Here is a 17,531-nt window from a genome sequence, read left to right as displayed (position 1 = left end):
ATGTCCAATCATGGTCACTGCTACATTTTTCACTGTGTTCCTTTCTGTCGTCTCCACTTCTCCGGTATATAAGCACAGTCGCGCTTCAGCCTGAGTCTCCACTGAAGCTGCCAGCTGAGTAAATAGGATGTTCTTATCACCACCCGAGCACAAACACATACCAAAGCCTGCAGGCCTGAGGGTGCAGACAGTCTCCGCGCTACTCTACCTCACACCCTGACAACACAAGCACACACACACTGAGCTCAAGAACAGCTCGGCTCTTAAAACACTCCTATTGTTCCTGTTGGCACAGGGCCTTGTCTAGACCAATGGAGTGGATAAGAGAAATTGTAAAATCCTGTTTAAATATTGAACCTTGTTGTTCGTAAGAACGAGACAGATAAGAAAAGCCACCAACTGACAAAGATTAAAAATCAGGTGTCAAGACAAGACCTATCTTAACTCAGGTATGAAACTTTTTTTTTCTGGAAGCTCAAACTTTCATGCAGCATCTACACACAATAGCAATGGTAAAATTCTACACTAAATGCCAGTTCGGATAGATTTTGCATATTATTTGTGACTGCTATAAATGCAGAGTTCCCACACAGATGGATTCACTGAAAAGAAGGAATTGTTAACAAATCAGAATTCACTAAGACTTGTAATCAAACTTTACACAAGCAATACTTAGCTGATATTTTAGCTAAATTCTTTTTCCAGTCATGGAAAACAGAATTAAAAAAAATCCATGGAAACTCTAAATGAGCATTATAAACAATCAGGGGTGTTGACTGAATGTGATTTCTTGTCAGTATGGTGAGTGATGCACAGATTTGATTGGTCACTCACGTCTGTCAGTCTGTCTCTGGAGCTGCTCCGGATGGAGGGTTTGGATTCTCCACTGACGCTCTCACTGTCGCTGTCTTTGCAGTTGTTCTGGCCCGGCTTCAACTGGAAACCACAAAGACAGCAAAAAGAAACAATCAGATACAGCAAGAAGAGAAAAGGCACTAAATTAAGTTATGTATCTTAATAAATTAAATTTAGATAGAGCACAGACCAAAAAAACAAACAAACGGAAGCAGCTCTGGTAAAAGGTAGCTATTGGATGCATACACTACCGTTTAAAAGTCTCTTATGTGAACCAAGACTGCATTCATTTGATCAAAAACAGTAATATTGTGAAATAGTATTACAATTTAAAATAACTTTTTCCTATTTTAATATATTTTCAAATGTAATTTATTCCTCTTATGGTAGAGTTGAATTTTCAGCATCTTTACTCAAGTCTTCAGTTTCACATGATCCTTCAGAAATCATTCTACTATACTGATTTGTTGCTCAAGAAACATTTGTTATTATTATCAATTAATAAATAGAAAATTCAAAAGAACAGCATTTTATTTAAATTGAGATCTTTTGTAACATTATAAACTGTCACTTTTAATCAACTGAATGTGTCCTTGCTGAAAGGATTAATTTCTTTCAAAAAATAAAAAAATAATAAATATAAACCGCAAATCTGACTGATCTTACTGTGCAAATCAGCCAAATACAAACTGACAACCATATTTTGCTGTTGTGTGAACATAACCATTAGGATGAGTGAACATTTGGGAGATGCTAATTCGGATCGGGACATCTCTAGCTTCTGTCATGATCCTTTCATGTAATTTCATCACTTTCTCTATGAATACCGTGGGCACACCGGTCTCGAGTCCCACAGAGGAGCTCCAGAAGGATAAAAGGAGGAGTGACGACAGTGGAAGACGAGAGAGGACCAGGCCTGGACTCTGTGTTGTTGTTTTGTTTTCGTTTTTATGTGGCAGTCATCCGTCAGAGGCTGCCGCTTGTCATTTTGTTGTTTATGTTTATTTTGTGATTAAACTTTTACGATGAACATTCGCTGGTTCCTGCCTCCTTCTTCCCTGAACTTAAATTTTGTTACAAATACATTGGCCAATGCTCCAAAAGAATAAATTATAAACATTAAAATATAACATATATTCATGCAGCGAGAATAGGACACCAAAAATGGTAACCCAAAATTCTTGTAAATCTGTTGAAGATATGGCACAGAGGGTTGAACACACTGAAACTGGGTTCAATCAAATAAAGAGCAAAAATAAATAAACGGCAAAAGCGACTCTGACCACTGACATCTACACGGTTTTATCTGGAGAAGCCTGACTTCATATCAGACCTGTGAGAAAGAGAAATAAAAACCCACCAAACTACATCAAAAGCAGTTTTCCATTCAGTAAGCCACTCTCCCCATGCTAGACCAGAGATTCACAGCAGGTGTCCTTCAGCACGCTAGAAATCATAAAGAATAAGAGCAGAGTGTAGAGGAGAAGGACGAGGGGGAAAGCGGGAGGAGGACATAAAATCCAAAAACATCTGAGCCCCAGTAAAGTCTGGAGAACAATGGCATACTCCTGGGACCCGGCAACTGTCATCAAGGTCTGCAATTTACGTCTTCTGAAGCTTCGCCATTCAGACGGGCTGTTTCCGTACCCCTCGCACTGCCAAAAACCCACTGCCTTCATCTCTCAGCACATGAAAACCCAGTTTTATGAGTCAGGATGAGCTGTAAATGACTGCAGTGTCACTTAATGGAAAAAGCAGAGCAGGCCACGGCACACTGGGGGGTTGTTTACCAAGATGGAGAGATAGTTTGGCCGCTCATTTCTTTTCCTATCTTTCTCTCCCAGACATTCCCTCTTTCTCTGTCTCACTCGCTCTTTCATACTTCCCCATCACGTAGAAGAATAAAAACAGATTCTTTGCGATAGTTCTTGACAAAGGCAGCGGGACGGGGGAGGGAAGAAGATGAGGGTTGGAGAATATCTCTTTTCACTGGTGCAGGCTGTGGGTTGTTAAAGGCACACAGGCGGGATAAGGGACTGCGGGGAAGAGGGCCCTTGAGTAAAGCACATAATTAAAATGAAACTGTTCCCTTTCTGTAGCCATTAGCTATGTGAAAGGATCTCTCTCAGAGGGAGAAGCTCAGTGACTCCAGGCAGAGACGCTTGCTTCTACCAGCAGGCCACCGTGATAAGAGGCAGGCACTGCTCACAGAGAGAAAGAGACTGAGTGAGAGTTGGCAGTAACAAAAAGGAGGACAAGGGACTGTAAAGTTTGAAGTTGAGGGAGGATGGACAGGTCTACTAGGTGCATTTTTATGTATGTGTCATTTTATTCCTGTTGAGAAGCCTTGTGCTTCAAGGTCAAATACTGTCTTTAACACTAGAAGTGCCAGAATTCCATAACTACTAGAACTGCCACAAGCGGTCATTTTGACCGCTATATTCCAAACTCTATATCTTTAATGATAAATACCCAATTGAGAGATTAATGCATTTATTGTATTAGGATATACTTTAAAAACAAAACGACACCAAACTGTAGGCTACATTTAAACAAGTTTAATTATACGTTTATAAATAAATAATATCCGTAAATGACGGAGTAGCCTATGTTTTCATGTTTCCACTGTTCGATCGCGCCCGCGCCTTACACACACACACACACACACACACACACACACACCATATTCCAGCATTGCAATCTTGACATTGCAGCCTGTTCATTATAGCCATAATAAAATATAATAATAAAATAGTCAACCTAACATATAAAAATTCCACTGCTCTGTTTCCGTAGCCTAGTACAGTTCGTACCATTTTGCGCATGTGAAGAGGATGATTTTTTCCGTTGATATTGCAACGTGAGTGAAGTACACACTTATATAAGCTTATCAGCCAATTCATCCTAATATGGATAACATTTTGTCTAAGCCACTTATTTTCATTAGACTTATTAAAGGGCAAGGTATTGCATACAGTGAGTATTATTTTACTTGTTTATTTGTATTTGGTTTATTCAACCAACTTGCAGCATTTTTGTAATCAAAAACTTGCAACAGCTGGTGTTCCTTTTCAAGTGACTCTGGGCAGTGAATCTGAAGACACTGGTTAAGAGCCCCGGATAAAAGTTTAAATAAACAGGTTTTAGTTCAGTATTGCTTAGTTAAGATGACAAGAAATGCATAATGGATACTGGCTGTAAAAATCCCGTACATCTATAGTAATGTGATTCATTATATGGCTCTATCTGCCTGAGGAAATGTTCGACATGCATGTATATAGACTTCTAAAGAAGAAGAAAACACCAATTACTATGAGGAAGCACTTGTATTACTCTCCATGTAAATAATATTGATGTCTATGTGGATGGTGCATATTTACTTACTCTGGGTTGAGTTAATAATCAAATATTAACACAGATATCGATCCCAGATAAACTACCTTTAACCAGTTAAGCAGGTACATCTTTTACATGAGAACTGAAAAGCGATGTGGAAATTTGTTACTTGGTTTCCCCACTCAATTCCACTTAATGCCTCTTAAATAGCCTTTGAAAAATGAAGTACTTTTTCCTGAAGGCACGCGGGTCATTTCTTATGAGTTCTCTGAGTAATTTTTGAAGAGATTTTATTAATAGAGGTGTTAAAGAAAAAAGTGCAATGCTGGTAGCCACGATAAATTACCATCATCAAAAAGTTCAGTGCAAGGGTTTCCACCCACAGTCGATAAATCAGAAAGCTGGAGCAGTCCTGTCTATAAACCTCTATGTCCACACATTCTTCATTACTCCACATTTACAGTTTAACAGGGCATCTCACTAACTCTAAAATTAGTCTGATGTCTAGACACATAAAGTGTGATATCTATTGTGTTCCTTTTTATTGTTCCTATGCTCTTTCTGGCACTACTCAGCTCGGTTTTGGCATATGATCGTTACCTACTGCTGCTCGCTAGATTAACTGTCATAACAAACGTAATGCAGTTTCTTGTAAAAATGATCGTTCTTTGGAAAGCAAGCATCTCCCATATGTACACGCCTGTGAGTGTGTGTACACAATAATGTTGTTTAGGAGTGTGTATGTGTGCATATGGGCGTCTGTGGGTTTTCACAGTCTTGCTTGTGCAATCATAATGACGTTAATGAAGACTGACAGTTCCACCAGGTTGCACCATAAGGATAAACTCCTTTAACAACCCTGAGAGCAGAGCCTTGGTAAAGATTCCCCCTCCAGGAAGATAACAAACAGATGGTTTTCATATTCCAGCAACTAATTCCTCAACAATTAAAAACACAGTAAGACATTAGCATCTAATGAAACATTTAAACTATCAGTAAGTGCATCTGCCATTAATTTCAACACAGTAAGTTCTTGTTTTGCCTCAATCTGTTCCCTGTTAGGGCTGATTTCTCCCTCCCCCTGTCTGAGTTTACTGAAGTATAGAATTAACAACTGTTTTCAATAAGCAGTCAGCATGATTCCCTGGCACAAAAGCCTCCACGCTATTAAAAATTAATTTATGCTGCCAAGGCTTTGATGTGAGGCAGTAATGGAAAGAGCTTCTCGTTTTGCCTTCCTCATAAAAAGGTCAAAGAGACCTGTGCGCGTTAACCTGGCTCTTGCAATCGCCCGCAAAAAGAAAGTCAGCCGTCAATGGTCGTTTTATAGATAGCACAGTTTTATAGCGCTGTAATCACATTGCACTTAGCGAGTCCGTCTGAGAGAAAACCTCCATGAAGGTAGTTTGTTTCCAACGGGGCATACGGAGGCCAAGCGTAACAGCTTTTGACTGAATTATACTGATAGAAAGTCACATTAATTCACACCAGCTCTTTGTGAACAACTTCAGCAATACAACAAGACTTTTTATTTTGAATTTACTGCGATTTCGCCCTGGCACCCGCACTGAAGCTATGCATCCATTACAAGCGCTGTTACAACAGTCCATAAGTCTAAATGTATTTTATAGGGATTGTCTCAAAGACATAGCACACAATAGCTTTGAGTTTCCATATAACAGACAGTTTTAATGGCCCTTTAAATTTGAAAGTGGGAGTGGTGGATTTCAATGGCACTACTGGAGAACGGTGCCTTAATCTGAAATAATACTGACATACATTAAGAGCTTGCTTGTAAAAGCCATAATAGTTTATACTGAGATGGAAGCGCTTGTAAAGAGACGAGAGCTTAGATGAGCATCCTTTCAAAGTTATCAACAGCGTGATGGTATAAGGAGATGCTGTGTTTTGCTATGCATATTCGAAAGCAAAGAACCCATTGGAAGAACAAAACAGTACAGTTTCTGTAGAAATTCACTGACAGTTCCTCAGAGGTAGAAACAAAGCTCAAATAATGGGATAAGCATCCTTTGAAAGGCTCTGACTAGACTCTTAAAATGGCTTTTGAAGCTTTTACAGGATTATCGTTAGCACATGTAGTCAATTACTTTCTTTGCCCACTTGCTGAAAAGTGCTTGCCGGTGTTATGATAAAATTTTACAAGTCTATTGAACTATTCCCACAGGCTCGGCCCACAACCCGATGCAGTCAAACACAAAGACTGACTCCGCCACATTGGCCTTTTAAACGGCGCCGTTCGCAAACCCCAATACTCTTTTCATCTAAAATCCTACTTTGAACAGCTCGGCTGACCCTTCACTTCCAGTGGAAGCCCGAGGGATTCTGTTGCTATCGGCTTCTGTTCTTCCTTAGTTACGCACTACAGCAGCTGTGCAGCTTGACAGTAATAAAACCTGGAACAATTTACCAGCTTTTATTGTTCTTCTGCGGGTTTCAGCACAGCTAACCTGTCCTCCAAGGAGCCGAAAGAGAGAGTGAGAATCCCACTAGAGCGCCAATGAAAGAGGATCTCATTTACCTAAAAGCGCTTATAAATTTTTAATTTGCTTTAACAAGTAAATTAACAAGTCCCTCATTCGGGAAGTTTTATGGCTGCCTGCCACTGAGGGACAGCCATGAAAGTTTTATAGATAATCCACTAGTGTGCTTGGCTGCTTATAATAAATTGTCTATTTCCTGCTGTAGAGTCAAATCCCTCAGTTTCCAATGACTACACTTTAAATATCTCCCTCTCTGCTTTCTTTTCAGTGCAATATAACGCCTGTTTTAACACTGGAGCAGACGGTGGCCCGTAGAGGGAGAATTATACTGTTACATGTGGAGGTGAGGAGGGTCTGGTCTATATAAGTCAACATTGGCTTACATTCCGAAGACAATGCTTACCACTGTACCCTCCGTGATTGGCTGACAAGATAAAATTACATCATCATTTACTCACTCTCATGTCATTGTAAACCTGCATGATTTACTTTCTTCTGTGAAACACAAAAGAAGATATTTTGAAGAATGTTTCAAAAGAATTACATTTTATCACATTTTATCGATTTTAATTACCCATCAGCTGTGATGAAATAATTGTAGCACTCAACCTCTTATATTGGGGGGCACAATTAATTGAAATAAAACTGAAATCACAATATGGGAGTGCGATTATCAAATCGAAGAGCTGCAATTTAATAAAATAAATGCATGCGCTGCATGTTTCAGAGTGAAGCACGGCACTGTGTTCTTTTACACATGCGCAGCTCATGATCCAGAACTTTCAGTATCTCTGAAAAGGGATGTAGTAAATGCTTCTCCACACAAATTCATCATTGCGTCCGCTTTGAGTTTGGGTCACTTATAAAGTGCATTTGGGAATGCAACGTTTTATAGAATGTGAGATAGCAGAGGTGGGAGTAAGTCACACATGTGCAAGTCACAAGTAAGTCTCAAGTCTTAACCTTCAAGTCTCAAGCAAGTCCAAGTCAATTTTGTGAAAAGCAAGTCAAGTCAAGTCAAGTCACTGCTTTATGTCAAGCAAGTCAAGTCAAGTCGTAGCTTGGGTCACAAGTCACGGCAAGTCATACAAACGTTTGATGATTTCACAGAATTTATATATTAAAATAAGTTAAAACTACATAAGTTGTGGACTATGGTTTTATTTGCAACATTTTTTTAAATATGCATTTCCACATACAGCTGAGTGGTTAAAAATCTAAAAAAGAAATAAAATTTCAAACTACATAGCCTAAAATGTAAATGTAACTGAAATTAGGCCAACATTAAAGCATGAAAAATAAATATGCCTCAAACATTGCAGTAGACCATTAAAAGATATTAAACAATTCACAATTCAAGTATAATGGTTCCTATGCCACCAAATGGCATTCTTCAAACTGGCATCCCCTTTATGGAACATGAACACATCCTTAACAACAAGTTAGATCTTTCCTTTTTAACAAAAGATTAACAAGAAATAAACAGTAATAATTGAATTAACACAAAACATAAACCTGTCAATCAGGTGGATTGACTATTGTACATTATTAATCTGTGTGAGTGAGTGATTTATTAATATTTGTGAATGTGTGTGCATGTGTATGAGTGAAAGGTGTATTGTTTGCATGTCCATGGTTGTGTTTGACTTTCTCTGTGTGTGTGTGTGTGTGTGTGTGTGTGTGTGTGTGTGTGTGTGTGTGTGTGTGTGTGTGTGTGTGTGTGTGTGTGTGAGAGAGAGAGGTGATTTGATTGAGTGTGATTGATTCATTAATATTTGTGAGTGAATGTGTGTGCGTGTGTATGAGTGAAGAGTGTATTGTTTGTTTGCATGTGTGCATGGTTGTGCTTGCAAGTTTGAATTTTTGTTTTGTTTATTTGTGTATGCATGGTTCGGTTCGAAAGTCTGTATGTTTTTTTTTCTTTGTGTGTAGGTGTCTTTTTTTTATGTGCATCCCCAAAAACTATCCAATTATTAGACACTGTACACATGCTATTATGCTATTAAAGGACAACTCCGGCGGAAAATGAACCTGGGGTGTAATAACACATGGGAACCGAGTCGACCGTTCTCTGGGATTTGTTTTCATGATAATCGAATGTAAAGAGTTTTATCTCTAAAAACTGATTAGCTTATAACGCTAGTATATGGGGCATAGAGTAAGTAAAAAGAAATCGCTAGTTAATACCACTAACAAGGCTCAAAATAGCCCCACACTAACACGGTAGCATAATGAGGGTGCTTGTTAGTGGTATTAACTAGCGATTTCTTTTTACTTACTCTATGCCCCATATACTAGCGTTATAAGCTAATCAGTTTTTAGAGATAAAACTCTTTACATTCGATTATCATGAAAACAAATCCCAGAGAACGGTAGACTCTGTACCAATGTGTTATTAATTATTATTAAATTAGTTACATTTTTTTTATATTTCTTTTAACATTCAAGTCAACCCTGGGATAGCAGACTATATTGGTAGCATATAACTAGACAGTACAAAGGGATGTATGCAGGTAAGAAAAACTGGAATATGGCATATTTTAACATATTTTAACCCGATTTTAATTTTCAAGAAATGTTTTGTTTTTCGCTGTGCTTTTGTATGTAAGGGATTATTCAGATCATAAAAAAATCATTAATCCAAGGCACTCGAATATTATTAAAAATATATAGAAAGCCTTTATTTCATCATGGCTTTAATATTTTAAAATCAGGTGACAAGTAGTTACTTGCACACCTATGCGTTGCGGATGAGCCTTCGTCAGGGTGTGTGACCAAAGCCCCTTTCACACAGAGATTCCGGAAAATACACGGATAAAGTGACCCGAGATTTGACTCGGGTTAGTTTGATTTAGGTTCATTCACACTGCCAGTGATTTTCCAGAATAAGATAGTGCGTTCACACACAACCCGTAAAAATCCCGTAAAGACACATGACATCGATGTGACTTTAATGTCTCAGCAGCGTCTTAAGTTTGCTTATGAGCTGCGATTTCTCTCTCGAGAAACCATGCTTCTGCATTTTTTTCTCTCTGATTCGATCATAAACTTGCGCATTACATACCGTTTCACAGCTGGCGAACGATCCCGCGCTTCAGCGTCATCACTACGACACGCGGCTTTCACACAGTGCGCGTTCCTGCTGCGTCACGGGATTGTTGCGGTGCGTTCAAATACAGATATTTATTTTTTAAAAGACAAGTTATTTCGAGTCATTTACCTCAAGTCCGAGTCAAGTCTCAAGTCATGAATATCAAGTCAAAGTCAAGTCAAGTCTTTTATTAATATTTGTCAAGCAAGTCTCAAGTCCTAAAATTTGCGACTTAAGTCTGACTCGAGTCAAGTCATTGACTCGAGTCCCCCATCTCTGTGAGATAGATAATCCACTAGTGCGCTTGGCTGCTTATATTATATTGTCCATTTCCTGATGCAGAGTCAAATCCCTCAGTTTCCAATGACTACACTTTAAATATCTCCCTCTCTGCTTTCTTTTCAGTGCAATATAACAATATAAAAGGGATAACTATACTGTTACATGTGGAGGTGAGGAGGGTCTGTAATAATTACTATTTGTATTATTATTGTAGTCTTATATATATATAATTACATAAATAACATTTTGGGCACAGTAAAAAAAAAAAATCACATTTAAAATGGCTTTTTTTAGATCTTTGTGATTCAGAAGAATCACAATTCCCTACTCTCATGGCATATTGCTCTACAATACGTCTGTATATAGGTCACAACACACAGAGGTCTTGACTCTGTTCCCAATTAGTGAATTAAAAGGCCCTGCATGAGCTCACTGGACCTCCATCTAAGCGTTCTGGTTTTCTGGCAGCCGGCAGTAGTTGGATACAGCTGTGAGCAGTTAACCTGAGTGAGCTTACCCCAACGACAACAGCGCTTGACAGAAGGATGCAGGGGCCATCATAGCTGGTGCGGCACGGCTGCAAATGTTCCGTCATTGCTTGGACAGCCACTGAGTCACCCCGCCAACCCGATCGGCCCCGCTATGACCTCCTCAGCTCTGAGGGCCAGGGCTCTTAACCGCCGCAGACAAGCTGCCTGTATCGCATCCGATCTAAAGTAACAGCCTGTCAACAGGGATCAGAGCTCGGGTCAGGCTAAAAGGCCTGCGTGGCTGTTTATTTAGGCTAACATTACGCCTGAGTACGTACTGCAGCGTGCTTCCACTCGCACATTGTCATGCTTAAACTAGATCACCCTGTCCTCGCAAAGACACTGGGTTATATTCGCCGCCTTTCTCCGTCAGCGCTCCAATCGACATCTACATTCCCCCAAAGCCTCAATTCTGTAGGTGACATCACATCCTAAATGTCAGCAGAAACAATTTTGCAGGAATATTGCAGCTTTCATCAGCGTCTCTCGTTCCCCAAGGTGCGATTGCCATGGAAACGCTGCGGGCCCCCCTCTTTGCGGTTGCTAAGCTCAAGTGACATGCGACGACCTTCAGTGACCTTGTCAGGAGCTGCTGTCGTGATGGCATAAGGGATCTTAACTGACGATTACCATTAGCTTTAACCTGCCTTTTATTCCACCTGTGTGAGAATGTGACGCTTTTAGGAAGCAAGAGAGAGGCTGCGTCTCTCAACAGAGGCCTGAGGGTAAATGAACCTTGAAGGAAGGGAAAAAAAGAGAGAGACAAAAGAGAGGTAGAGGTGGACAGGGAGTAAAAACAGTGCAGAGTGCAGTTTAAACCTCATAACTCACTCAAAGAGCCACGTTTACTCACTTCAGCTGCTGCCTCGAGGACAAACCTGAGGACGCATTTATATGGATATAAAACTTAGTGATGTACAATGACATTATAGACAAATCAATATGCTTTTAACATCCATCCTCTGCTTGTGCTCAGCACTACTCCAGTTCCACTCCTACAAATGGCTCTATAATGTGCTGCTCCTGCATACTGATATATGGGGACAATTCCCAGATTTAATAATGAACTGAAGAGCAGAGGAGGGAAGTGAGATATTACGAGCGACCGGAGACTTCAATTCTCTTAGATCATATCTGAACAGCTAGTCATGGTGCACAGAATGACAATAAAAGATGAGGTCGTCAGTCTGTGAACACCACACATGTACAGGACAGATACGACTAGTCAAGGAATCCGTTTACCTGACCTCGATTAGAACATTTATTGGGATGTGTTTACATAAGATGCGTTTTTACTATGCAAACTATCTAGCAACTATAACACATAATCCTTTTAGCATACTAATTAAAGCACCATCATAAATATCAAAACTGCATAAAATAAATTAATACATAAGATTAAATAAGATAAATACAGATACAAGAAACTAATATAAAAAAACTAAATAGTAGTGCTGTCAATCGATTAAAAATGTAACAAATTAATCACACATTTTTCTGTAATTAATCGCAATTAATCACACCTAACCATGTAGTTTTTCAACCTTCAGAATATATTTCCAAGACCCTTGTGATGGTACATCGACTTACAATAGGTTGAATGACACGTCTGCCATAGCCTGACGGGGTCTGTATCGCTTTTACTGGCACTACGGAACTTCGGGGTTCGGGTAGTAACCCGAGCACAAAAAGAACTAAAAAAAAATCGACTGCTTTATGGCATACCTCACTTCCCCCTCACCCCCCACCCCCCATTTCCTCAAATTCGGACGTGAGAGCCCAACTAGTGTTTGTTTCCCGGCTGGTATAGCGTGTGTATGTTGTTGTCATGGCCGAAGCAGCAACGAAACCGAAGAAGGCAAAGGTTTTGTCGGAGGAGACTAGGAAGAGAAAAAGGGAGAGTAACAAAATCAAAGGCCGGACGAGGATCAATATTGGTCCAGCGTTCGCTCGCTGGCGTGAGCTAAAGGAGGAGGAGGGGTGCCCAACCAATGCTGACTTGGCCGTCATGCTGTTGGACTAGTAAGTATATTGACAAAAAAAAAGTCAGAAGTAAGCCTATGTCTAAACGGCGTGTACAAGTTTGGTAGGGGCTACATTCTTGCAAGTAAATAATACATGATTAGACGGACAAAATCATATTTTAGGCTAACTAGCCTAATGACTGCAGGCTGATAGTCATGTTTGTTTATTTATTTTTCTGGTGAAAGTGTCTTGCCTCAGGCTATAATGCAAATCGATTTTTCAACTTTGCAGATTCATCTATGGTAGCTTGATATTATAATACTTACGATATATGGCTATTACCTACCATACAAACATTGAATTGAATTAGCATATCCATTCTGTAAAACAGTAGCCAATAGGCTACTATAATGACGCTGGCTTGTAAACGTGAGCTATGCGATCTTTTGGCGTTTGAAAAAATAAAACCCATGAAATTATATTCATATGACATCCTGAAATATATGCCACTGTACCTGGGATGAAGACATTTCACACGCAACGCAGGCAGTCTGCCCAATACGTGAGAACTCCTTCTGCAGAGTTCGGGGGTATCGGCTTGTCAAAAACGTGCATCCCCTGGTGTAACCATGACAGATTTTACGACAGTAGTAGAAGACAATACTGTTTCCCAACTGTAGGGGGACCCCGAGAGCAAAAGTTACATGGTGTTGCTTTAAAGTTATGTGCGCATGAGTCGTGTGACTCACACAGACAGGAGATTCACATGTAACGCTAGACAAAGAATGATGGGGGAAACGGCTGCTGCGTTAATTGCGTTAAATTTTTTTTCTCGTTAAACTGAACAAATTAAACGCAAGCATTAACACGTTAATTTCGACAGCCCTAATCAATATAGATAAAGACAAAATGAGGAAATAAGAATAAAAAAAAGGAATAAGGAAAAAGGGAAATTGAGAATAAATAAATAAATCTAGTCAGTTGGTGGACAACTAGATGACTATCTTGACCCATGCCTAACAGAATGACACTCAAGAGATAAATACAACTTGGCTCATATGAAGCAAATGAACAAGGTCTTGGAAGCTAAGCAGATATTTCCCAGAATGCAGCAGATACATAGAGGGCAGGCTGTCACAGAGAAGCCAGAGAATTTAAGCTAGCAGGCCAAGTGCTTATCACTACATAACATTTCATCAAAGAAATTTGTGTGCAATTAATTACATTCCCAGGCCTCCACGATCCGGCTGTAGTTGTTACTCGGCTATCGGCTTTCAGGGCTCGCCATCTCACTAAGCCTCGCTCACGGTGCCAAGTCACATCCCCCAACACCAGCCAGCCTCAATAAAAGAGAACGAAAAAAAAATCCCCTCTCTTCTCAGCTTGCAGGGGCTCTCATTTCTCTTTTTTATTGCCATTTATTTTCCTCTAGGAATTCACTGCCAGTATATTGGCAAGCCTTCCAGTAGATGGAAGCAATGAAATTTAGCGCGGACACTTAACACCGGGTCAAGCCATGCGCGCGGCTCATGTGTGGCGGTAATATGATAAACAGGGGTATCTAGTGTGGTAGAGACCACTTTTATTTTTTGTCCGTCTGTCTATGATGAAAGTGACAGGGAGAAAGTGCGGAACTGGCGTGGAATGCTGTTTATTTTTTGGGTTTCTATATTTATACATTTTATATGGCCTATTTACATCTGTGGATGTAAACAGGTCAGGACCGGAGTGTCACCTTACAGCCCATGCAGACGTGGAAAAATCTCTAACTGAGCATTAGCATGCTAAACAAACCAACAAAAAATGGCTAACAGAGACTTTAAGTGCTTCCACTCTATTATTAGACAGACAACAAATAGAACACGACACAGCTTGAAACAAACTGGTGATTTATTACACAAGTCATGTTGCAACAAAGTACCCTACTGCTGGCCTAGTGATTTGGAGCTGAATTTGTGAATCTTTTCCCTCCATCATTCCATCACAACGTTTACATCCGCACAAATAATGGGATTTTTTACAATAAGAGTAAGGACTTAATCACAGTAAGATTTTTACATGACACCAGCTAAACTCCGGTTTATATGACATTTTCATTATTATAATTATTCGCCAAGAAGTGTGGTTATTTTTACCGCCATTCTTCACATACCCCAAATCATAGCACAAATGATGAACTCACATACAGTAGGTGTGTTACTGGCCACTGTTTAAATCCACTTGCATCCATCCGTCAAATGCAAAACACATTTCTATGGACATATTGGATATTATTCTGCGCTTTATGAGGGTGCACATAAACACACTTCATGTCTTTGCACTGGTATAATATAAGGAGAAAAACCATTTAGAATACAACAGTATTGTGTGCCCAGACTATTAAACAGTTTGTCTGTTTAGGTCTAAACCCTTTTAACCCCTGCTGCTAACACTCAATTGACTAACATAATAACATTGACATATACAATCACAGTGCCATAAAACAAGACAACAGCAAGTGATCTGATAGTAAATAATGGTGTTTGATGTGTAAAAGCACAAGTACATGAACCACTGATATGAAAACATAAAACATATATTCATACTGCTAGCGGAAACTATGTAAGACACTGCTATGATACCTGGCAAAACAAACGGCAGTTATTTTTCTCTGGGTGTAAGGATGATATTATCCTCATTTGCATCGCATTTAACTTGTCATGTTACAGCTTTCCAAGTCAAAGAATGTTTAGTAGGTAACGACTACTAAATAAAGTAACGATTTTATTTTAAAAAATTGAACTGAATCATCAAAACATGTGACTTTAGTTACACAGCCAAAGTTTGAGCAGCATCGAAAGTTATGACATTTTGATAAAAGGTCATGAAAACAACACTAATGTCATGTGATTTTCTTTCCCGTCATTCTTCCATTGTTTAAACAAAAGATTGCATTTAAAAACAACATCATATCATGATACTATTTATAAATCATGTGCGCGCAGATTCTGTGGTTTGGACTTTATTATGGGAAACATGCATGATGTAAATTATGCATGAGGCCTTGATCTGTTTTGATGAAAAACAGCGTTATACACACCATTAGTTTCTTCAGGTGTTGGTCTTCATTTTTCAGAGTTGCCTGTAAAGATAAGGTATATAGCCTCCCTTCATGACACCAAGGATCTGGGTGGGCCATTCTGGGAATGCGGGACACAGGTGATCAGTGTGCGTTTCGGGAGTATACGATTTACACTGTGTTTAAAATAGCTTCCTGCTCTCATAGACCTGTCACCACCTACATCACATGGGAGAGAAAACCAGGGCTGGGGACAAACCGTCCCACCAGTGTCAGCCACAAATTACAGCATTCCCAGGAGAAGTTCTGGCCTCGGCCCCGTTTCTTCTTGCTTCATACTGATGCTGCTATTTTGTGCCACATTAATAATAATAGTGTGAAATTATAACCAGATTGAAATATTTTTTTTTTATTTGTTCAGCCTCTGGCACAAGTTCATCTTAAACAAGGCTGTTATCGTCCATCTTTTTAAGTGGCTTAAGGCTGTTTGACCTTCTCAGCCATGCACGGCATCTCTCTGTTTGTGTTTAGGTCTGCACTTCCTTTAGCAAGTAATGGACTTCCTTCAGAGCATAAATCACAATCATATGCTTTTTTCAATATCATGTTTCCTCAGTTCACTCCATGCGTCTAGGCATGTTTTTCCTACACATACACACAATTTCCAACATATATTTGAATTAGTCATTTTGTTCTGTGTTTTTGTCATGTTTATTAGTTTTTTTAAACATGTCTTTTTTATTACGTTTTAGTTTTTTAGTTTTAGTTTATTTAAAGTTATTTTTGTAGTTCACACTAAATGGAAATGAGAAATGTTGCCTTGGAAACTAGCTGATTATTCCTTACATATAATATGATTGTGTCTTATGTAAACACCCCCCAATACACACGGCCAATCAGGGTCAGGTGAACTCGAAACCATAATATCTAGCAATTAGTGGACTAGTCATTTAAGCAACCCACCGAATAGTTGATTTTGAAAACGTAAATTGTGCACACCTATAGTCTACCTCTGTCAGAATACATTTCGAAAATCTAGCTAATTTCCTTAATTTTCCAGCCAAACGCTTCCATTGCTTTGCCAGACAACAGCATCCTTCATCGTCTCTGTCTGGCCATGATGGGCTTTTCTTTTTTTTTTCTTTACATGCTCTTAGGGCCACAAATGTCAACCAGAGGAAGGCAATTATGAGACTAAAATTACTTCCTTACTGTTATCAATCCACTCTGTGGGCCAGGGGACTGGTTAAAAGCTACCATGTAATGGGGCTCAGTTAGACTTTTCTCCTGGGCCTCCGCCAAAGGCTGCTAACCTTGCTATTAAAGGCCTCGACAAGCTTTGTCAATGCAATCTTCTGAATGCTTTGAGTGACAAGTGATCGATACTCTCTACTCTCTGGGGTCATCGGTGGTGACAGAGCCCTAAGTAATAACACAACCCTGGCTGCCTCCTCCAACTTAAACGCTTCCCCTGACACAATATTTCTTTTTTGTCTCCGAGCTTGCGAGCTAAATTTTCGTGCCAATCGAAAAAGGGAGGATGGGAGGGAGGAGGTGGAGGAGGAGAGAAATGGAAGGAGGGTCTGACAAATGGCTGTATGTGTGTGTGCGTGCGGATTGATGCCGACCGGGGCGAGAGCGAGGCGCGGGGGAGGGAGGTGGGGGCGCGGAGAGCTCAGATAAATCGAAAATGACTGGCTGGCGAGTTGTAATCTGCCAGCGCCGAGCCCCCTGTAGCAACAAGCCAAATGAAAAAGCATGCTGACAGACCACAGAGATGGAGGGCCTGCGGTAGACTGCAGGAGGGAGGGAGGGAGAGAGAGCAGTGGAAAGGAGAAAGGAAGTGAAAGCCAAGCCAGAGATATTGCGAGGAAAAATGCTTGCTCTCGTGCTTGACGGAGAGTATGCCGCAC

At 39.9% G+C, this 17,531-nt stretch overlaps 1 protein-coding gene across 1 annotated transcript in view; it reads right to left on the bottom strand.

Annotated features, from left to right (window-relative positions):
- Positions 1-17,531, bottom strand: part of auts2a (activator of transcription and developmental regulator AUTS2 a) — a 335,804-nt gene that overhangs the window by 201,197 nt on the left and 117,076 nt on the right. Inside the window, exon 4 of the mRNA XM_079860573.1 lies at positions 835-936. Within this exon, the coding sequence (XP_079716699.1) occupies positions 835-936 (102 nt within the window). The remainder of the gene's footprint in view (positions 1-834; positions 937-17,531) is intronic.

Source organism: Squalius cephalus (genome assembly GCF_949319135.1).
Source record: "Squalius cephalus genome assembly, chromosome: 24".
Classification (NCBI taxonomy): Eukaryota; Metazoa; Chordata; class Actinopteri; order Cypriniformes; family Leuciscidae; genus Squalius; species Squalius cephalus.
The sequence above is the reverse complement of the archived record's forward strand: the minus strand, read 5'-3'. Positions and strand labels throughout refer to the sequence as shown.